Raw genomic sequence first — 21,846 nt, 5'->3', positions numbered from 1 at the left:
CTCTCTCTCTCTCTCTCTCTCTCTCTCTCTTCCTTCCTTCCTTCCTTCCTTTGCTTTTTTGGAGAGGGGAAGGTAGGGCAATTGGGGTTAAGTGACTTGCACAAGTTCACATGGCTACTTTTGTGTTAAGTGTCTGAGACTGGATTTGACCCCAAGTCCTCCTGACTCCAAGGCCAGTGCTCTATTCACTGTGCCACCTAGCTGCCCCTTGATATATATTTTTAAGACCTCTAGCATACTCCTAGCAGGAGAAGAAGGACAGACTGTGAGCCAGGCACAGAACTCAGTGAGGAAAAAAGGATAATGTTTTGGAAGTCGGTAAACAATAGCTCACAGAATTTTGATTAGATGGTAAATTGTTGTGGTTGTGTGTGTGGTTTGTCCTCCGTTCTTGAAGAGGACCATGACATCAGAGAGATGATGACATGACTTGGAACTGACTGATTTGAATGAGGGAGGGCTGTGCAAGGTCACCAGCCTCACTTTCTCCTTCAACATGGATGGAGTGAACTTCAGGTAAGGAGAGGTTACTTGGAGAAGGAGGTGGAGGGAGAGCCTGGAATCAGTCATGGAGAGCAAGGAGTGTTCCAACTCCTCTGCTACGACCAGTGATTCAAGGGAAGTGAGTGAAAGTGTAGCCAGGGCTGTAGACACCTTGTATAGACATAATTATTTGCATGTTGTCTATTCCACATTAGAATGTGAACTTCCTGGGGGCGGCCAGGTAGCACAGCGAGTCAGAGCACCGGCTCCAGTGTTGGGACGACCTGGGATCGAATCCCGGGCTCAGACACTTAGCACCCACCCAGAAACACCTGGCCGTGTAACCTTGAGCAAGTTACTTAACCCTGATTGCTTAGGGGCGGCCAGGTGGCTCAGCGAGTAAGAGTACCGGGCTTGGCTCCAGTGTCGGGATGACCTGCAGATCGAATCCCGGGCTCAGACACTCAGCACCCACCCAGAAACACCTGGCCGTGTGACCTTGAGCAAGTGACTTAACCCCGATTGCTTAATAAAAAAAATGTGAACTTCCTGGGGGAGGGGACTGTGATTTTGCTTTTCTTGGTATCTGAGCACCTAGAGATGTGCCTGGCACATAGCAAGCTTTTACCTGGTGCTTGTTTATCAATCTGACTGACTCAATCACCATCATCTCTTATTTGTGGATGCTATGTCCTCAGCAAAGCCCAAGATCAAATTAGCTTTCTGGCCACTGTTAATTTATTTGGAACTTTCAGTTCACTGAAACCCCCAGCTCTATTTCAGATGAACTGATGTCTTGACACTCCTCTCCCATTTGTGAAGTTGATTTTTTTGAACCCAAGTATAAAACTTTACATCTAGCCACATTAAATTTTACCTTTAACATTTAATTTGTTCCACCATTCTAGTCTGTTAATCCTTTTGGATCCTGCCATCCAATATGTTTACCGTCTCTCCCAGATTTGTGTCTCCTGAAAATTTGATAAGCATATCATTTATGCCTTTATCCAAGTAAGTCATTGATAAAAATGTTCAAATAGCACAAGGGACTGGTATTGTTTCTGTTGGTAGCCCCAGGATTTCACACTTGAGCTTCTCATCCCTCTTGGGCTGCCATAATCTCCTAGCTGAACTTTATGAAATTTATTACCAACCTCTGCCCAGGTTTCCTTTCTTTTTCCATCATGAATTCTAAGATGGAGCAATCAGTTTCCCACAAAGTTGCCATCATTTCTACTTTGATAACCAGTTCCTCTTTGTTGGTCAGAATTAGTTCCAGAATGCATAACCTAGATTGAATTGCTTATCTTCTCAATGGGGGTGGGTGAGGAGGGAAGAAGGAGGAGAATCTGGAACTCAAAGTTTTAAAAATAAATGTTAAAAAATTGTTTTTACACACAGCTGGGAAATAAGATATGCAGGCAATGGGGTGTAGAAATCCATCTTGCCCGACTAAGGGAGAAGAGGGGATGGGGGAAATAGAAAGAGAGGGCAGATTGGGGGAAGGGGTAATCAGTATGCTTGCCATCTTGGGTGGGGGATAGGGGAGATATGGGGAGAAAATTTGGAATTCAAACCTTGTGGAAATGAATGTTGAAAACTAAAAATATATAAATTCTGAAAAAATAAAATAAAAAAGAATTAGCTCCAGAATAGCTTTTCCTTCTTCAGTTTATTTTTTACAAAATGAAATTATTGAAGTCAACAAAAAATCTATCAACTTACTTGCTTTTGGAATAGAGTTCCAGAAGTTGTCCAAAAAATTAAAGTGGGCCATACCTCTGTAGCATAGTTGGGTTTCTTACTGAAACATTTCTTCCCTCTGAGTGGGCACAGGACATTATTTTGTTTGTTTGTTTCTCTTTCCATTGAGCTTAAATTCTCTCCATCTTGCTTCCTCCACCTGATTTCTAGATCTTCTTACTTATGTTTTCTTGTTTCTTGATGTCTTATAAAGTCATCAGCTTTCATTTGCCCAATTCTAATTTTAAGGAATTATTTTCTTCAGTGATCTTTTGTGCCTCCTTTCCTATTTGCTCAATTCTACTTTTTAAGGAGTTCTTTTCTTCACTGAATTTTTGTACCTCTTTTTCCATTTGGTCAATTCAGCTTTTCAAGTCATTCTTCTCTTCGTCGGATTTTTGTGCTTCTTTTACCATTTAGCCTAGTCTGGTTTTAAGGTGTTATTTTCTTCAGTATTTTTTGTGCCTTCTTTACCAAGATGTTGACTATTTTTTCTTGATTTTCTTGCATCACTCTAACTGATTTGCCTGATTTTTCCTCTACCTCTCACTTGGTTTTTAAAACCCTTTTTGAGCTCTTCTATGGCCTAAGACCAATTCACATTTTAATTTGAGGCTTTGGATGCAGCAGTTTTTATTTTGTTGTCCTCCTCTGACTTTTTGTTTTGATCTTCCCTGTCAACATAGTCATTTTGTATAGTCAGGATATTTTTCTGTTGTTTGCTCATTTTTTCCAGTCTATTTCTTGACTTTTAACTCTATGCTAAAGTGGGGCTCTTCTTCCAGGGTGGAGGGGGTCCTGCCCTAAGCCTCACGGCTTTTGTAGTTGTTTCCAGAAATAATTCTGGGGACCTGTAAGTTTTCAGTTCTTCAGTGTTATGTGATCTAGGGAAAGGTAGGTTTACTCCTCTCCTGGCCCGTACTCTGGTCTGTGAGAGATGACACACTCCTTTCTTCCCTGCAACTGTAACCAGGGTCCCTGCTTCACTGTTCTGGAGTGCTAGTGCTCCTCCTTGCCCTGGGACTGAGACCCAAGACTGTGACCCAGATCCAGTATGGGCAATGCCCCTGGTGCCAACATGGGTATCCTTCTAATCTCCTGCTGACCAGATGTCCAACCCTCCATATCATCTGTGGGCTGAGAGGTTTGGAAGATGCCACTGCTGCCACTGATTCATTTGCCCCTAAAACTTACTGCTAATTTGTTGGCACCCAGTCTCAGCTGGTGCAACCTGTGCTGGACTGTGCTCCACTCTCACTTCAGTGAGATAGACCTTTCCTACTGACCTCCTAAGTTGTCTTGGTCTGGAAAATCATTTCTCCTCAGCCTTTTGTGGGTTCTGCCACTCCAGAATTTGTTTTGAGATATTTAAAGTTGTTTGGAAGGAAAATCTGGGAGACCTCAGGCGAGTCCCTTGCCTTTTCTCTGCCATCTTGGCTCTGCTTCTCCATATGTATATTTTCTTTAATATGCATCTCTTCTTTACCTCCTCTTCCCTTTAAGATATTCTGCTCCTTTGGAATAGTGTGTATTTTTCCAGAGCCACATTCAAATAATAAGTTCCATCTCACCAAGTTTCAGTGATACCTATAAAGTTGAATCAATCTACTTACATTAAAGATTTTCATGAACCTTGCTTGTTACCTACATTTTGTGCATGTGCATATATAAATTCAAGGTCATGTATTTCTGGCTTCACTTACTTTTAGCAACTTCTACCATGGAGGAAATTTTGAGCACCTTGGACACTTCATAATGTGAGCAATTGGTACAGCTTTACTGGCCATTCAGTGAACACTAAGTCAACTCAGCTCCTTTAGTACCAGTAGAGAAATTATATTCTGATAGATGTCTCCCACAAATATATGAAGGTACCTTGTCAGTCTGTCCCTTTCTTTGTCTCAGTCCAGAGAAAAGCAATTGTCTCATAAAGTGGTCAAACTGTCCAAACATGACATACTTCATTTCTGCTATATACTCCAGACTTCTCTTTTGTGAAGGTTGCCTTCAAATAAGGGCTTCCTTTAACAAATAAATAGTAGGGAAATTTGTGTTTACTGATGATTTCTGGCATCATAATCATAGTATCAGAGCATATAAAACAGGAAAGAACATTTGGGATCTTTTAGGTCAATGCCCTTATTTTAGTGATGAGGAAACTGAAGACCAGAGAAATTAAATGTCTCATCTAAGGTCACACAGATAGTAAACACCAGAGCTGGCATTCAGACTCAGTCTTCTGATTTCAAATCTTGTGCCTATAATCAAGGCTTAAGACAGTAACCCTATCCTAACATTAAAGTCCCCTGTAGACTGAAGGGGTTCCTAGCCTATCCCAATAGCTTCTTTGTTATACTTTTCTTCTGCAAATTACTGGGAATCTCTATTTCTACACTTCTTTCTTTGACAGCTGCTACTTCATAATCTCTAGAAATGCTTTCTAAGTTCTTTCTGGTAATATCTTTAATTCCCATGTAAATCACCAGACATGGCTTTGTGGTTTCAGGTTTGACAAGTCTTTGGAGACTCTCCATCCTATGATGGATGGGTGACTCTCATGCTATCGTGAGTGCATATGCCCTAGGCAGATAGCCAGTGTCCCTATTGCTGATATCACATCAACAAACGGCTGCCTTGGCACTACTCAGAAAGAAATAACCAACTACCACTACTTACCACTTCTTCCTCTGACCCTTCTTGGATAGCCCATCTTCTGATAGCACCTATGGATTCATATTAGTCCTTGGAGAAAATGAAACTGCTATTTTGGAGCATGGAATCCCATGGGACTGTGCAAGCCTGGGTATGACAGTAGAGTGGGAGGCTTATGGTGACATTATAGCAAAGTAGAATAGGGAGGATAAGGGTAGCTAAAAAGTGGGAGGGCAGAGACAATTTTATCCACTTTGATGTGAAGGAAAGGAATCAGAGTTTGTTGACTGGTGTTTTTGTATATGCATCTAAGGGCTTTTAAAGAACCAGGTGATGGAACTTACTACCTTCTTCCCAGCCTTGTCTACCCTCTGCATTTCTCCATTTCTCCACCCTACCCCCCATGTGAGTATGGGAACACCCCAATTTGTAGCCCTATAGCAAAAGCTCTGATTCACTGGGCTGATCACACATTAGGGTCAATTGGTATTTCTTGAAATGAAGAAAGTAAGATAAGTTTCCAAGCAGCTAAATTCAGAGGCCTGGTTTTATCTGGTTTAGTTTTTAGAGTAATTCTTATTGCTGTATTCCTAACTAAAGGATACACTGGTATACAGCCTAGAGAAAAGAAGACTTGGTGAGGAGAGGGTAGAAGGTGATATCTTTAAATATATGAAGGATTTTTGTGTAGAAAAGGGATTAAAATTGTTCTGCTTTAGCTAAGGTGGCAGAACATAGGAAGAAGCTACAGAGTCAGTTTGGCTGGGCATAGTGAGAGTCCCCCTTAGACCCAACTACCAGGGAAGCTGAGACTGGCCAACCTCTCTTGAGCTGCATTGAGCTGTGCTGGTCACACTGAGTTCAGCAACAACATGATCAAGGTACCACCATACTATCTAAGGAGGGTCAAACTGGCCTAGGTTATAAATGGAGTAGGTCAAAGCTTCCATGTTGACTAGCAGTGGAATTGAGACCTTGAGTAGCTTCTGTACTTCTAACCTGGATGAGATGGGAAGACCCAGTCTTTTTTTAAAAAATCAAACTGGGGGCGGCCAGGTAGCACAGCGAGTAAGAGCACCGGCTCCAGTGTCGGGATGATCTGGAGATTGAATCCCGGGCTCAGACACTTAGCACCCACCCAGAAACACCTGGCCATGTAATCTTGAGCATGTTATTAACCCCAATTGCTTAGGGGTGGCCAGGTGGCTCAGCGAGTAAGAGCACCGGCTCCAGTGTCGGGATTGACCTGGATCAAATCCGGGCTCAGATACTCAGCACCACACCCAGAAATAACTGGCCATGTAACCTTGAGCAAGTTACTTAAACCCAATTGCTTTAAAAAAATTTTTTTAATTAAAAAAAATCAAACTGACTATATAAAGAGTTTCTTATGATAATAACTAGAGCTGTCCAAAGATAGAACAGAATGACTTGGAAGGTAGTAAGTCCCCTGTCAATAAAGTTAAGGACATTACATATGAAATTCATGCTTTTGGGTAAGAGTTAAACTAGATAACCTCTGAGATTTTTTACAACCCTATTATTCTCTGATTCTCAAAGCATTGTGATATGTCCCTGATTTCAGAGGCTAGGAGAACCTGGAAGTTAGGAGATACTTAGTGGCTAGGTTATTGACTTAGGTCCAAGGAAGATTTATGATCTCTGTGGGACAGATTCCTAAGTACCAGGAAACTGAATATCCCCAAAGATGTAAAACCATTCTATAGAGATGAGGTTCCTTTGTGTTCTGAACTTAGCCACCATGCCTCAGCTTCCTTGTTCCTCCATCCTAGAAGAGTATCTCTCCCATTGATGAATTTCCCCTAGAATCTCTATTTTGAGGAAGGGCCCAGACGAGCCATCCTTCATTCTGTGTACATCACCATGATGCCCCACAGGTACTCTTTTCCCCCTTCTATGTGTTGTCCCCCCTCCCCCTTAGAATGTAAGCTTCTTGAGGGTAAGGACTGCCTTTCTTTTTGCCTTGGCTATATGTTCAGCACAGTGCCTGGCACACAGTAAGCCTTTAATAAATGTTTGTTGATTGATTGATTGATTGATTCTTTCTCCCAATTTCCCTTCTCTAGGGCAAGACTGCCCAGCATGGGTATGAGTAGCTTAAAAGTGCTGAAATATGTGGTATTTTTCTTCAACCTACTGTTCTGGGTAAGCATTATTAGTTGGCTCGGCTTCCTTTTGAGTACTGCCTTTGCTTTGCTTCTCTCTCACCATGCTGAAAAAATAACTAACTATCCCACCTAGAATATTAGTAATCCAGGAAGAAAGAGGGGGAGAAAGAGAAAAAGAGAGGGAGAGGGGGAGAGAGAGAGAGAGAGAATATAGCCCCCAAATCATGAAAAATGTTAATAACTGGATCACCCCATGATCTCAAAAGACCTGGAGAATTAATCCCATTTTTCTTGGCTTCTGCTACTCTATTTCTGCTATGGGACATGGTTTGGAAGCCACAGATTCAGAAATAAAATCCTTTGTAGGAACCATTCTGGATTCTTTGAATGCATGACTGAATTATAGAAAAAGTAGGCCATCCAGTCCTGGAAGGTTTTATTCTGTCAGACTCAGTGATTAAAGCCAAAGAGACTTGAACATAGTCTCTTCATTGGATACTACTTGGTCCCTTGGGTTCTCAAAGTGTCTGCATAGCAGGAAGAGCTAGGTGGGAAGTTTTCTACCATTGCCTGACCCAGATCAAGGTATCTAAAGGAAGGCTCATCATAGGGGATACTTCAGGGAGGAGGAACTTGGGGATCTAGGATAGCCAGTATTTGGGAATGAGTGTGTTTTTATGGGGATCAAGTCTGCCCTGCTCTACAGGATGTTTTGGATAGATGTTGGGTGAGAACTTTCCCCTAAGAAACAACAGTTTTTCTCAACCCTCCTTTCTCTCTGATGCTCCATCCCTTCTAGCATGTGGAGTCACTAACTAGATTCTTGGTGGCAAGAACACCTTGGGGACAACAAGGGTAGATCTGGCCTCCAGTCAAGAAAGAGCCTAAGAAGAACACTGGTGGCCATCCCCTTGTCTTCAAGGATATTCCTGGTCTTGCTTGTTACAGGTCTGCGGATGCACCATTTTGGGCTTTGGGATCTACTTCCTGATCAAAAATAGTTTTGGAGCCCTGTTCTACAGCCTTCCCTCCCTCACCGTGGGCAATGTCGTCATCATTGTGGGAGCTATCATCATGGTAGTTGCTTTCCTGGGGTGCATGGGCTCGATTAAGGAAAACAAATGCCTTCTCATGTCGGTGAGTGAGTGTCAGTCATGGGGGACTGATGCCATGTGGAATAATCAGGATGCTTTTTAGGGTTCAATAAACTTTATCTTTTTAATCTAGCTTCATATGGGCAGCTAGGTGGCACAAAGGATAGGGCTCCTGGCCCTCAGTCAGTAAACTCATCTTCCTGAGTTTAAATCCAGCCTCAGACACTTGCTGTGACCACGGGCAAGTGACTTCACCCTGTTTGCCTAAGTTTTTCATCCGTAAAATGAGCTGGAGAAGAAAATGGCAAACTACTTCAGTATCTGGGCCAAGAAAACCCCAAATGGGGTCACAAAGAGTAGGACATGACTGAAACAGCTGAACAGCAACAAATTATATGGAGACTTTCCTTGCCTTATTCAGGAAGTTGGGTCAGGGTCAGTACTTGTGGTAGAGAACCTGATACTGTGGTTCTAGTCGTTTGGTAGGGGAGAATTTTCTGTCCCATATGTCTTAATATTTGCCCTTTACTAGGGGCAATCAGTCCCATATAATTGTGGCATTTTTGTTGTTGTGCCCCTAGCACCTGGTACATAGTAAGTAGGTGCTTAATAAAGGCTTTTTGACTGACTGAGTATATGGTTCCAGTGCTAACCAGTGAGGTTTAATAAAAGAATTCCTGGTAGTGATCAGCTACTTGACTCAATAGATATGACTAGGCACTCCCTAAGAACAGACTGTGGTTCTTTCTCTATTTCCCCATATAAGACACTGTGCACAGGGGCCAATCAAATCAGGGTGTGAACCGACTAACTAAAATTGCCTAATTATCCTGTGCTTCCTCTGAGATCTGTTATTTAACCAGTCATTCCACCCCTTGTTAAGTCTTTGACTAGAGTCATGGGAGAGAAGGTAGAAATTCCTGTTCTCCAGAGCTCCCAATCCAATAAATTTCGTTCTCTCTCTCTCTCTTTCTCTCTCTCTCTCTCTCTCTCTCTCTCTCTGTTTCTCTCTCCCTCCCTCCCCCCTCTCTCCCTCTCTTCTCCCTGTCTGTATCACACACACACACACACACACACACACACACACACACACCAGCCCGTATGAGGGACACAATACTTTCCCGAATATAGAGAAATACAAATCAGCCACATGCATCCAATCAGCACGATTCGTTTGTTAATTAAATACTCCCTGTGTGAACACCATAAAATCCTTGCCTTCAAGATAGAATATGGGGCAAACAGGAAGAAATGTCTACATAAAAGAACAACTTGAGATGAACAAAACTGTGCACATAAATACTAAGTGATTGGCAGGACAGTGAATCAAAGGGTTAAATAAATGGACAGAGGGAAAGATAGTTCATGGAATGACTGGATCTTAAGATCGTAGACTCTCAGAGTGGGAAGGGATGTCTGGCATCCTCTTGCCCAATCCACTTCTAGGAACAACACGGTCCCACTAGTGCTGGTCCCATCGTTGTCCCAAGAGGTGACCTGGTTCTCTCTTTCCTGGTAGTTCTTTGTCCTGCTCCTGTTCATCCTTTTGACTGAGGTGACCATGGCCATCCTGCTCTTTGTGTATGAACAGAAGGTATGTAATGGGAAATCTTATCCCCTGTATCATTTGTAACAAGAAAAATCTTGATTTTCATGTGTGTGGAAAAAATAGTCATGCAAAGATTTGTGGGTCAGATTTACATATGGGTCCTAGATTTCCATAAGCTGACTGATATCAGTCATACTTCTGAGCATGCAGGAGCAAATATCATACAGAATCTGATGAAAATAATCTCAATTGTCAATGCTAACTCAGTTACATAAGTTTGTGTAAGAGGATTGAATAGTTTTTCCTGGAAATAAAATGATATAACCCAAAGACCAGTATCTCAATGCCTAAATTGCTTTCATATTTTGTTCACTTTTTAAAAATCTTTTTAAACTAAAGTCTCTTAACTAACTGCCAGTAAATCAAATATACTCAAGATATACTTTCTACTCCTCTCTTATCTTTGGTATTCTCACTAGCTCTGGGAAGAAAGATTACAGGGGAAGTAGAAGTAAAACAGAAAGAAACCATCTGCCTATACTAGGCTCCAACTTTGTCCCCTAAAAAAATTCCTTCAGTGATCTAACTTTTGGTTCCTGATATCTTCCCTTCTGGATCACTTAGATAGATGATTATGTGGCTGATGACCTGAGCCAGAGTATCCAACGCTACAGGTCTGACAACAACACCAAGATGGCCTGGGATGGAATCCAGAAGTATGTAAGTCAAGTCTACGTCATCTCCAGGCAGGTTTACTTGAGCAGTGGGGCCCCAGGCAGGAGACTATGGGCTGAAGCACCCTGTGAGTTTACACACTGAAGACTTGGGAAAAGAGCCTCACTGGTATTTAGTTCTCTCCATCTTCTGCCCACCTCAACTCTCAGAATGGTATGAGGCTTGCTCCCTGGAGGTAGGAGATCAAAATACTTCTCTTTGCATATGGTTACATGGCATGGTACAGAGAATAATGGACCTGGAGGCATGAAGATCTGGCTTGAATCCTACCCTTGACAAAGATGAGCCATGTGACTATGGGCAAGTCAGTCATTCTAAGATTTGCCCTCTTTGAGTTTCAAATTTTTATCTGTAAAATGGAGATAATATCGGCAGTACCCACCTCACAGAATTGTTGTGATGGTTATGTGAGAATTTAATATCCATATAAAATATTTTGTGAACTTTAAAGTACTGTGGGAAGTCAACTGTTGTTTATTATTATTATTTCTATACTTAGCCTGTGTTTGCCTGAAAATGGAACATAGGATTTCGACATTAAGATTTTGCCCAGCCAAACCTAAGTATATCCCATGTGTATATCAATGCCCACTCTCTGGCTCTGTCTGATGTTGATCAGGACAACAGACAGCTGTCAAGGATGGTGGTGGAAGAAGGCAAAATCAGGAAGCATGTTTAAGTCAGACTAAGTCTACCATATCCTCTATGAGTCAAACCCAACACCCAGCCCAGGAGCCTGACCGTAACCATTGTCTGCTAGAATCCCTTTGCTAGCCTGGGTAGCCAGTGATCAGCTTCTCTGGAGGCAGGCTCCAAAGCTTTATCTTTGTCTCCAAGGAATGGAGTTTAGTCATTCCATATTCCTTAAGCCACTAACTCCTTGCAAGTGACCTCTTATGGGTTTGTATTTCAGCTAGAGTGCTGTGGTGTAAATGGCACAAGCGACTGGAATGGCCTCCCCCCGGAATCTTGCCCCAGGGATCCAAAGACTCAGGTAACCCAGTTGATGACTCCTGTTTGTTTGTTTTTTTGTTTGTTTTTTTTTTTTGAGAAAAGAATGATTGCTTTGGAAACTGTGAAGTCTTGTGAGGTCGCAGTGCTCCAAGCTAGAGACAGAAGACTTTAGGTAATGGAGCATAAAACAGGAGAGGGACAGACCTGGAGCATTACTAGTTAGCTAAATGACACAGACGACTAATAATAGACCCACTCAGTTTTGGTGCTAGAGTGATGGAAAGGCCTGAGGCACACAGCTAGAGCTCTTTACTGCTACGCTAATCAAAAGCACTAAAAGGAAGTCATCCAATCTCCTTAAGCTTTGGTTTCTTCACTTATAAAGCTGGTTTACTTGCATTATCCATCCCAACATCTAGGAAAGTGCCAGGTACACACTAGGTGCTTAATAAGTATTTGTGACTGTGGTAAGTAAAGTGCTTTGTAAACCTTAAGGTGCTTTATAAGGATGAGTTTGTCATTGTTATTTGTGATGACGATTGATAGACTGCATGGCATAGCAGGTAGCATGCTGGATTTGAAATTAGGAAGCCCTGAGTGCATACCCCACCTCTGACATTACCAACATTGTGACCATGGGCAAGTAATTTAATCTCTCTGAATTTTAGACAGCTCTCAAAAACTATAGGTTCGAGGTGAATTTAGATCAGCCTTATGTACAAAAATTCATAGATCCTTGATGTACTGGCATGACAAAAATGATAAAGTTAGAAGGAAAAGATTAGTCTGAAGAGGAATGGGGCTTTGTCCCAATGCTTCTGAGCCTACAGAATGACATCTCCTGTTCTGAAGTAGGAGTCAAGGGATAGACCAAAGTAGCCTCCCCCTGACTCCCCCCACCCCTAACCCCCTCCACAACCACCTTTCAGTGAAGAGGAAATCCTAGTTTGAATCATGCCTTCCTGAAAATTCCAATAGGCAGTTATGAGGTGGGTGGCAAACTCTGTTTCCACTAGAATTGTCTTGGACCTCCAGAGGGAATGTATTTCCCACCTAGCCCCTGCCCAGATCAGAATGGAGCATCTCCTCAAGATAACTTCCTTCCTCCCACTGCCCTACCATTCCCAAGGCAGCATGAGGATCTCCAGTCTTCTCTGGCCTTTGCGGATGTAGGCTGAGACACTTTCCATGCCATGCTTCCGTTTCTCTACCCAATTCAGTCTAAGCTAAGGAACAGCAAACCTAATATGTGTGAGGCACTAGAGATACAAATATAAAAAAGACAAGGATATACCTGATTATTTGTAAAATAAAAGAGCCCTAACAACTCAGGAAGATCAGGAAAAAATCTCCAAAGGAGATGGTACATGTGCTGAATCTTGAAGGAAAGCAAGGATTCTAAGAGGCAGAGGTGAGAAGGGAAGATATCCCAGAAGTGGGCACAGCTTACACAAAGGCACAGTGGTGGAAGATGATAAAAACCAAGGAGGCCAGTTTAGCTGGAATATAGCGTACATGAAAGGGTGTGAGGTGAAGAAGCCTTGAGAGGCAGGCTGGAGTTAGCCTGGGAAGGTCAAGGTTTTAAGTCACAAAGCCGAACCGGTTTTCTTTTATCCCCAAAACAAAAGGGAGCCTTTGCAACTTCTTGAGCAAGAGGATGCTGTGCTCCTATCTTGTGCTTTAGGAGGATGACTTTGACAGTATGGAGGCTAGCCTGGAGAAGAGAAAGATCAGGAGCCCAAGGAGAAGCCAGAAGTGACAGGGAAAAAAATACTTGTCTTTGATTGAACTAGGTAACAGAAAATGGGAAGGCTCTTGCAGTCAGCTGAAACAACTAGACACTAGAAGGATATCATTATTTTTGAAAGGAGGCATGGTGTGGAGAACAGGAAGCTGATTTTAGAGCCCAGAAAATCTAGGTTCAGGTTTGCCCCGGACACAGATTGGCTGTGTGACACATACCTAGCTGACTCACTCAATTTCCTAAGGCTCTAGGCAGTTCTCCAGGACTTTTAAGCTGTAGACAAAATTACTGACCTGCATTGGTAGAAGGAGTTCCCTGATATGGGAGTTCCCCATGTCATTGAAATCATAAGCCCTATGCCCATCGTAATTTTTGTCTTCTGTTTTTCCTAGGGATGCTACGTGAAAGCAAAAGTGTGGTTCCATTCAAATTTTTTGTATATTGGAATCCTTATCATCAGTGTATGTGTCATCCAGGTAAGAATGCTGCCTAGTTCCAGGACAAGCCTAAATGAAACACAGTTGTATCATTCTGACATGCTTATTCCACTCCAATTTTTCCCAGTTTAGGAAGCCAAGAAAATAAGAGCAAGTATCAGGTCCTCCTTCCCCCTAGCCAGATCCCAAGGAACCTCGTTGTTGACTTGGTTTCTGGCAAATGAAATGCTTCCAGAACAGAGGCCACCTGGGTAACCTGTCCTTCACGGTCATCAGGTGTTCTGAGCCAAATAAGTGGTCCAGAAAAAAGCCCCTGCACTGACCCTATGAAAATACAGGTTGTTGGCATTGAAAGTTCCCTGGTTCAAATCTGGGGGCCTCCTTCAGAGTCTTGAGAGGCCTCCTGGTGTAGTGGATAGGGCGGTGGACTTGGAGTCAAGAAGACCGGGTCAAATCCCCTGCCTCGAGACATTTACCAGTTGTGTAACCTGAGGCAAGTCACTCAACCTCTCTGTTGCACAATCTGAGTTTCCTCATCTGTAAAATAAGAAGTTTGGACCCAGTGATTTTTTTTTTTGCCTTTTGGAGGGCAATTGGGGTTAAGTAACTTGCCCAAAGTTACACGGCTAGTTTTTTTATGTGTTAAGTGTCTGAGGCCAGAACCGAACTTGGGTCCTCCTGACTTCGGGGCCAGTGCTTTGCTCAGTGCACCACCTAGCTGCCCTAAAAGTTTCTTTATGTCATATCAAATTTTTTTTCTTTTTGGAGGGTGGAAGGCAGGGCAATTGGGGTTAAGTGACTTGCCCAAGGTCACATGCCTAGTAAGTGTTAAGTGTCTGAGGTCAGATTTGAACTCAGGTCCTCCTGACTCCAGGACTGGTGTTCTATTCACTGCACCACCTAGTTGCCCCCAGGACCCAGTGATTTCTAAGGGCTTTTCCAGGTCTAAATCTATGACTGTAGGATCTTTATTTGCCTCTGTAAGAAGAGGGATTCTCACAATCAGGAGAGAAAAAAGCAAAAAGAATTGTAACCACCTCCTTCAATCTGTTTTTCTCACTTCACTCGAGGGTGAATTTATGCTTCAGTAGCTCATTCTTTTCATGAAATTTTCAAGGGAGACACACTTTTTTGTCTTGCAGTTGGAGGGGAAGGTAAGGAAGGCTCACCAGAGAAGATATCAAATTCAGGATTTGTTTTGAGGGTTATCTATGGAACCTCTGACTCCATGTGACACTTTGGGCATATAAAATATATCCTATCCTATAGAACCTCTCTTCTCTTTTTCTGAAGCTTCTCACACATAGCTGAAAGAAAAGACCCACTTAGGACAGTAGAAATGATAGAGTGGGGTATGTTTCATAGACTTCCTTGGGTTCATCATAAAGATGATGTGTGCAAGAAAGATGATTCCTCCCAGGCAGACCTCAGCTTTGACCTGTTCTCTCAGGTGCTGGGGATGTCCTTTGCATTGACCCTCAACTGCCAGATTGAGAAAAATAGCCAGTCTCTTGGGATATGACCTGAGCTATCCGGGTTGGAGAGAGGGACACCGCAACCATGGAAACATGCTTCACCGCTGGATACCCTTTCCTAACTCTTACTTATGGACATAAATCCTTGAATTATCACTTTCCTGAATTGGCTACTTAGCTCTCCTGTTGCCTTTTCTCTTGGCCTTGCTCTGCCTCATCCTCTAACCTAAGTAGTTGGTGAGGCAATGTGAATTTGGAGGTCAATGTAAATAAAGCTCTCCCACAACCCTTTGGGTAAACACAAGTACCAATGCCTAGGAGGACTTTGCAGATGCCAAAGGCCATGAGAACCTCTGGAGCTAAGAGTTCAAGTTTACTCATTTGTTTGACATTTCAGACCAATGTTTACTCACTAGTTCAAGCATATATTAGGCACTGACTGTCTGCCAGACACTATGCCAGGCACTGGGGGTACAAAGTTTCAAAGCATCAATTCGGTATTTGGATGTGACTTGCCTGGCCCTACTCTAAGCTGAAGAAAAGGAGAGAGTCTGAAACATCCCAAGCTTTCTCCATCTTTTTCCCAAAAGCCCACCCAACTAATCCCATCCCTCTACCATCAGTATTTCCCAGCCTGTCCCAACCAGCCCCCAGATACCCCTTATCTGCTCACACCTAGGCCACCTTACCTAGAGTAAAGATTCAAGATGTTCTCTGCAAGAATCCCTCACTTAGCTATCCAAGCCCAGGCAAAGACAGTCTGAGCAGAGTTCCAGAACCACATTCACCAGATCCTCACCATGACTGCCTTCTCCCCTTTGACTAGGGGGCCTTCGCTGAGAAGGAAGATGCTGTGGGCTCTTCCTCTAAGAGGAGAGGCTTTGCTTATGCTCAGTGCCCCCTTTATAGAGGACCCATACTGATGTCCCCAAAATACTTCTGGAATAATTTGTTTGTTGTTTGATTATATCTCACCAACCAGCCTATCAGTTCTTTTATAGTCCTTTTAGCAGAAAATGAGAAATTCAGTGGAATGCCTACCTGGGGGACAGAACCCATAATCCCTGCTAGAGTAATGCCAGCTATTATATCGAGAAATGATTTGTTGATCTTTCTGTGTTTTCTCTATTAACCAAGGATTTCTTCACGTGTTTTCCCCAATGCAATAAATTAAACATTTCAAATCTTCCTTACTTCATTTTGACTTCTTGGAGTCCTGACCTTCCTGCCACTGAAAGTTATTAAGAAGAACAGAGATTTTAATTAAAAATCTTGGTCAAAGGCAGGCCTAACTATTCAGGGAGGGAGGAGAGTGACAACTAAGGAGGGGAAACAGTGTGGAGGGTTACAAACCAGATCCAGCACAGATCCAAGAATCTTTTAACAACAAGCTGTCAACCTGGATTTGAAATCAGTGAGTTCAAAGGTTACTGAGCTCCTTAAGGAGTTAGTAAAGGATAACACGAAGGACTTGAAAGAACGGGAAGCCCAAAGACTTGAGAACTACATGACTGTCATGGTGAAATCCATGGTCTGGTTTTTTTGTTTGCTTTTTACTCCACCCAAACTTTTGGACACTGAGGCTGGACCTCCTGCACCTGTGCTATTCTAGAGCATAGATAATCATGATGATGAGCACAGAGAATAAATATCTGTCTTTCTTAAGTAAGGATAGTAATATTTGCCTGACCTATCATATAAGCTTATTGAGAGAATCAGTTGCAATGGAGATCAGCAAAGATGGTGGAATAGAAAGAAGCAGTGCAACCCAGTTCTCTCTCAAAATTTTTCTAACAAAGAATGAGGAAGAGCACCAGACTGAGCAGTGAGCAGGAATCCAAGGGCACTTTTTTTGCTGGCCAAGATTGTAGATTCAGCAGACAGCTAAATAATCAGAGCAAGGACAGGGCTCATCCCCTTTGGTCATGGGCCCAGAGCACTGCCATTCTGACTCCAGAACAGGACCTCAGATTTGGGGAGAGTAAACAGAATAGGGATTGTGACAAGAAATGGGCTCTGTAACTCAACCATGGAGGAGGAATGCAGACTTAGCCCAAAAATCTGAGTTGGGGCTTGCAGTTGAATAACAAAAGCAGAAACTTTGGACCAGGACAGAGGCTACAGTTTTGTGGTTCTGAACCTACAGAGACTTCCAACTATTAAACAGAAACTGGAATCAGCAACTGTCAATTGGCACTCTAACTGTGGGCAGGACTACAGTTATCATGTACAGACCTAAAGTAGGGTCCAGAAGCTGCTACAGTTAGGCCAGAAAGGTCGAGATCAGAGCATGCCCTGAATCAGACTGCGTAGGATCCCCTGAAAGTTTGCATCACAATAACCTAAGCCATCTCTGAGATCCTTGAACACCACAATACTCAAGACACAGAGAAGGAAGTAGCAAGACCACACTAGTCCCCAACATTCCCTCTAGAAGTGCACAGATCTTGCCCCTGATGCAACATCCCAATTTGGAAAGTAAAACTTGAAAAATTAATACACAAATGAACAAAAAGACACTAGAAATAAAGAGTTATTGTGGAAATAGTGGTGCCAAGGACAAAAACTCAAATGGGTTAACTCCAAAACATTTATAAGAAAAATCTAAAGGAAAACAGTGACTATCCACAAGTTCAACTAGAATTTTTAGAAGAACCGAAACACAAAGGAGGAAAAAAAGTTAAAAAGATATTTTAAAGGAAATGAAAGTTTAGAGGAAAGAATTGGAAAAGAATGGGGAGTTCTAGAGGAAACATTTGGAAGAAGTAACAGTTTCATACAAGAGATACAAAATTTTATCCTACTAACAGAATCCCTGAAAAGTAGAATAGACCAAACAAAAGTTCATGACTTTATGAGACAATATGAAATTTTAAAACAATCAACCAAGCAACACTTATTAAGTGCCTGCTATGTGCTAAGTGCTGGGCTAGACATACAAAGAGAAAAGGCAATTCTTGCCCTTAAGGAGCTCATACTCTATTAAACAACAAGAGACAAAAAGCTAACAAACATGCACAAAAAAGCTATGTATAGGGTAAATAGGAAATGGTTAACAGAGAGAAGCCACTTTAGTTGGGACTTAAAGGAAGTCAGGAAATTCAGCAGATGGAGTTGAGAAGGGAAAGCATTCTAGGCATGAGGGATAGTCAGATGCCAGGAACTGAGAGATGGAGTCAAAGACCAAGACAAATTAGGAGAAATGTAAGCTATCTTACTTCAAAAATAACTGACCTGTGGAAAACAGATCAAGAAGAGAAAATTTAGGGGAGGCTAGGTGGTGCAGTGAATAGAGCACTGGCCCTGGAGTCAGGAGGACCTGAGTTCAAATCCGGCCTCAGACACTTAACACAAAAACTAGCCATGTGACCTTGGGCAAGTCACTTAACCCCAATTGCCCTCCAAAAAGCAAAAAAAAAGAAAAAGAAAATTTAACAATCACTGGAATACCTGAAAGCCATGACCAAAAAAAGCACACATTAGGAATGAAAATTGCCCAGATATATTAGAATCAGAGAGCAAAGTGAAAATAGAATCAGTGAAAGCAGGAACTTGTCTGAGCTCCTGCTCCAACCACCTCTAATGCCTGTAAAATATAACTCTAAACAAATTTTAGAGCTACCGAACCCACAAAGAAACAGAGAGAAACAAATTTCCTACTGATGTCAGCCTGCCAGGCCAATGGGAAGGGTCTATCACACCTAGCTTGGAACCAACGACAGTCCCGCATGAGCCACATGGCCCAGACCCAGAGCAGCCCCAACCAGCAGCACAAACCAGCCACAGCAGACTTCAGAGGAGTGAATCACTGGCGGCAGTGGTGGCTTCCAGACTTCTCAACCCATAAACGCCACAGAGAAAATAAACGGTCAGTAGGGTACTCTGTTGGAATTGAGTATGGAAAAGTGTGGTCCCTGCCTCCAGGGCAAGAGGTGGTGAAGGTGCAGTGGCTGCAGCTCCTGTCACCATGTGGATGCCTCTGGAGCTCCTGGCCTGCAGATCATAGGGGGGCCATGTGATCATTCAGAGGGAAATCCATCTTGCTCTGACCTACTTGGATCTTGGTCTTGGGTGGTGGTCATGAGGTGAGAAATACCAGTGTGCCAGATCTTGTGGTGACTGTAGAGAGGGAGTCCTCCTCAGACCTCTGACAACATTTGCAAAAATCCCAGCAATTTGGGACACAGTTCTCTCCACTCTGGAAGCAGAGTTCTACCATGGCAAAGAGCTCAAAAGTCAAGTAATTGGCTGGCAAGATGAGGAAGCAGAGGAAGTGCAATCAGACCATAGAATATTTTTTGGCGGACAAAAAGGATCAAAACATGGAACCAAAAGGCAACAACAAAGTCAAAACTCCTACATCAAAAGCTTCCAAGGAAAATATGAATTGGTTACAGGCCATGGAGGAGCTCAAGAAGGATTTCGAAAATAAAGTGAGAGAAGTAGAGGGAAAATTGGGAAGAGAAATGAGAATGATACAAGAAAATCATGAAAAGTGAGTCAACAGCCTGCCAAAGGAGACCCCCCAAAAATACTGAAGAAAATAATACCTTAAAAATAGACCAACTCAGGGACAGCCAGGTGGCACAGTGAGTAAGAGCGCTGGCCCCAGAGTCGAGAGACCTGGGATCAGTTCCGGCCTCAGGTACTTAACACCCAAACACAAAAAAATAACTGGTCGTGTAACCTTGAGCAAGTTACTTAACCCCAGCTGCTTAGGGGCGGACAAGTGGCACAGTGAATAAGAGTGTCGGCCCCAGCGTCGGGAGACCCAGGGCCTCAGATACTCGGCACCCACACAAAAATAACTAGCCTTGTAACCTTGAGCAAGTTACTTAACCCCAATTGCTTTTAAAAAAATAGACTAACTCAAATGGCAAGAGAGGCCCAAAAAAACAACGAGGAGAAGAATGCCTTAAGAAGCCAAATTTGCCAGATAGAAAAGGAATTTCAAAAATTCACTGAAGAGAACAATTCCTTCAAAATTATATTGAAGGGGTGGCCAGGTGGCTCAGCGAGTAAGAGCACTGGCTCCAGTGTCGGTATGACCTGGGGATCAAATCCAGGTGCAGATACATCACACCCAGAAATAATTGGCTGTGTAACCTTGAGCAAGTTACTTAACCCCGATTGCTTAAAAAAAAATTATATTGGAGCAAATGGAAGCTAATGACTGTATAAGAAATCAATATACTATAAAACAGATCCAAACAGATGAAAAAATAGAAGGCAATGTGAAATATCTCATTGAAAAAACCACTGGCCTGGAAAATAGATCCAGGAGAGATAATTTAAAAATTATTGGACTACCTGAAAGGCATGATCAAAAAAAGAGCCTAGAAATCATCCTTCAAGAAATTCTCAAGGAAAATTGCCCTGATATTCTAGAACCAGAGGGCAAAATAGAAATTGAAAAAATTCACCAATCACCTCTTGAAAAAGATCCCCAAAAGAAAACTCTTAGGAATATTATAGCCAAATTCCAGAGTTCCCAGGTCAAAGAGAAAATGTTACAAGCTATCAGGAAGAAACAATTTGAGTTTTGTGGAAACACAATCAGGATAACACAAGATCTAGCAGCTTCTACATTAAGGGATCACAAGGGTTGGAATATGATATTTTGGAGGTCAAAGGGGCTAGGATTAAAACCAAGAATCACCTACCCAGCGAAACTGAGTATAATGCTTCAGGGGGAAATATGGTCATTCGGTGAAACAGAGGACTTTCAAGTATTCTTGATGAAAAAAAAAAAAACAGAGTTGAACAGAACATTTCACTTTCAAATACAAGAAGCAAAAGAAGCATGAGAAGGTAAATAGGAAAAGGAATTCATAAGAAACTTATTAAAGTTGAACTATTTACATTTCTACATGGAAAAACTATAATTGTAACTCATGAGATTTTTCTCACTATGAGGCATGTATGTATAGGAGGATTTATGTGTGTATAAATACATATGTGAGTGTGTGTATATGTGTGTACATGTATACATAGACAGAGGGCATAGAATCAGTTGAATATGAAGGGATATCTAAAAAATAAAATTAAGAGGTGAGAGAGGAATATAATGGGAGAAGGAGAAAGGGAGAGATAGAATAGGGTTAATTATCTCACATAAAAGAGACAAGAGAAAATTGTTAAAATGGAGGGAAAGAACAGGAAGCCAAAAGGGAATGGGTCAACCTCACTCTCATCCAATTTGGCTTAAGGAAGGAATAACACATACTCAACTGGGTATCTTATGCTACAGCAAAGTAGGGGGGAAGGGGATAAGAGAGGGGATGATAGAAGGGAGTGCAGATTGGGGGAGAGGGTAGTTAGAAGCAAACACTTTTGGAAAGGGACAGGATCAAAGTAGAAAATAGAATAAGTGGGGGGTAGGATAGGATGGAGAGAATTTAACTACTATGGAAAAACACAATTTAACTACTATGGAAACGTTTTGCGTAACTACACATGTACAACCTATATTGAATTGTTTGTCTTCCCAGTGGGGGTAGGTGAGGAGGGAAGAAGGGAAAGAATCTGGAAATTAAGGATTTAAAAGCAAATGTTTAAAAATATTGTTTTTTACATGCAACTTGGAAATAGGATATACAGGCACTGGGGTAAACATCTTGCCCTACTAGAAAGTGGGGGGGGGCGGTGCTGTGAGGAAGGATATAAGAGAAAGCATATTGAGGGAAGGAGTATTCAGTAGGCTCACTGTCTTGGGGTGGGGGTAGGGGAAAGATGGGGAGAAAATTTGTAATTCAAAATCTTGTGGAAATGAATGTTGAAAACTAAAAATAAATAAATCAAAGATTAACTAAAAAAAAAAGAAATGAAAATAGAAAGAATCCACTTGTCAC

General features: G+C 42.2%; 1 protein-coding gene across 2 annotated transcripts in view; it reads left to right on the top strand.

Annotated features, from left to right (window-relative positions):
* Positions 1-19,519, top strand: part of CD53 (CD53 molecule) — a 25,436-nt gene extending 5,917 nt beyond the window's left edge. The window contains exons 2-8 of one of the 2 annotated variants that reach the window (XM_069090399.1): positions 6,966-7,044; positions 7,956-8,144; positions 9,621-9,695; positions 10,275-10,370; positions 11,299-11,379; positions 13,476-13,559; positions 14,971-19,519. In XM_069090399.1, coding sequence (XP_068946500.1) covers positions 6,982-7,044; positions 7,956-8,144; positions 9,621-9,695; positions 10,275-10,370; positions 11,299-11,379; positions 13,476-13,559; positions 14,971-15,042 — 660 coding nt within the window. In that variant the 5' untranslated portion in view covers positions 6,966-6,981 and the 3' untranslated portion in view covers positions 15,043-19,519. Of the gene's footprint in view, positions 1-6,965; positions 7,045-7,955; positions 8,145-9,620; positions 9,696-10,274; positions 10,371-11,298; positions 11,380-13,475; positions 13,560-14,662; positions 14,792-14,970 lie in introns of those variants that run through there. The other variant, XM_069090400.1, reaches the window with a different exon arrangement.
* The last annotated feature ends 2,327 nt before the right edge of the window (positions 19,520-21,846 follow it).

Source organism: Petaurus breviceps, unplaced genomic scaffold (assembly GCF_028583685.1).
Source record: "Petaurus breviceps papuanus isolate PSGF00001 unplaced genomic scaffold, PetGlider_PUasm1.0 186, whole genome shotgun sequence".
NCBI classification, from domain to species: Eukaryota; Metazoa; Chordata; class Mammalia; order Diprotodontia; family Petauridae; genus Petaurus; species Petaurus breviceps.
The sequence above is the reverse complement of the archived record's forward strand: the minus strand, read 5'-3'. Positions and strand labels throughout refer to the sequence as shown.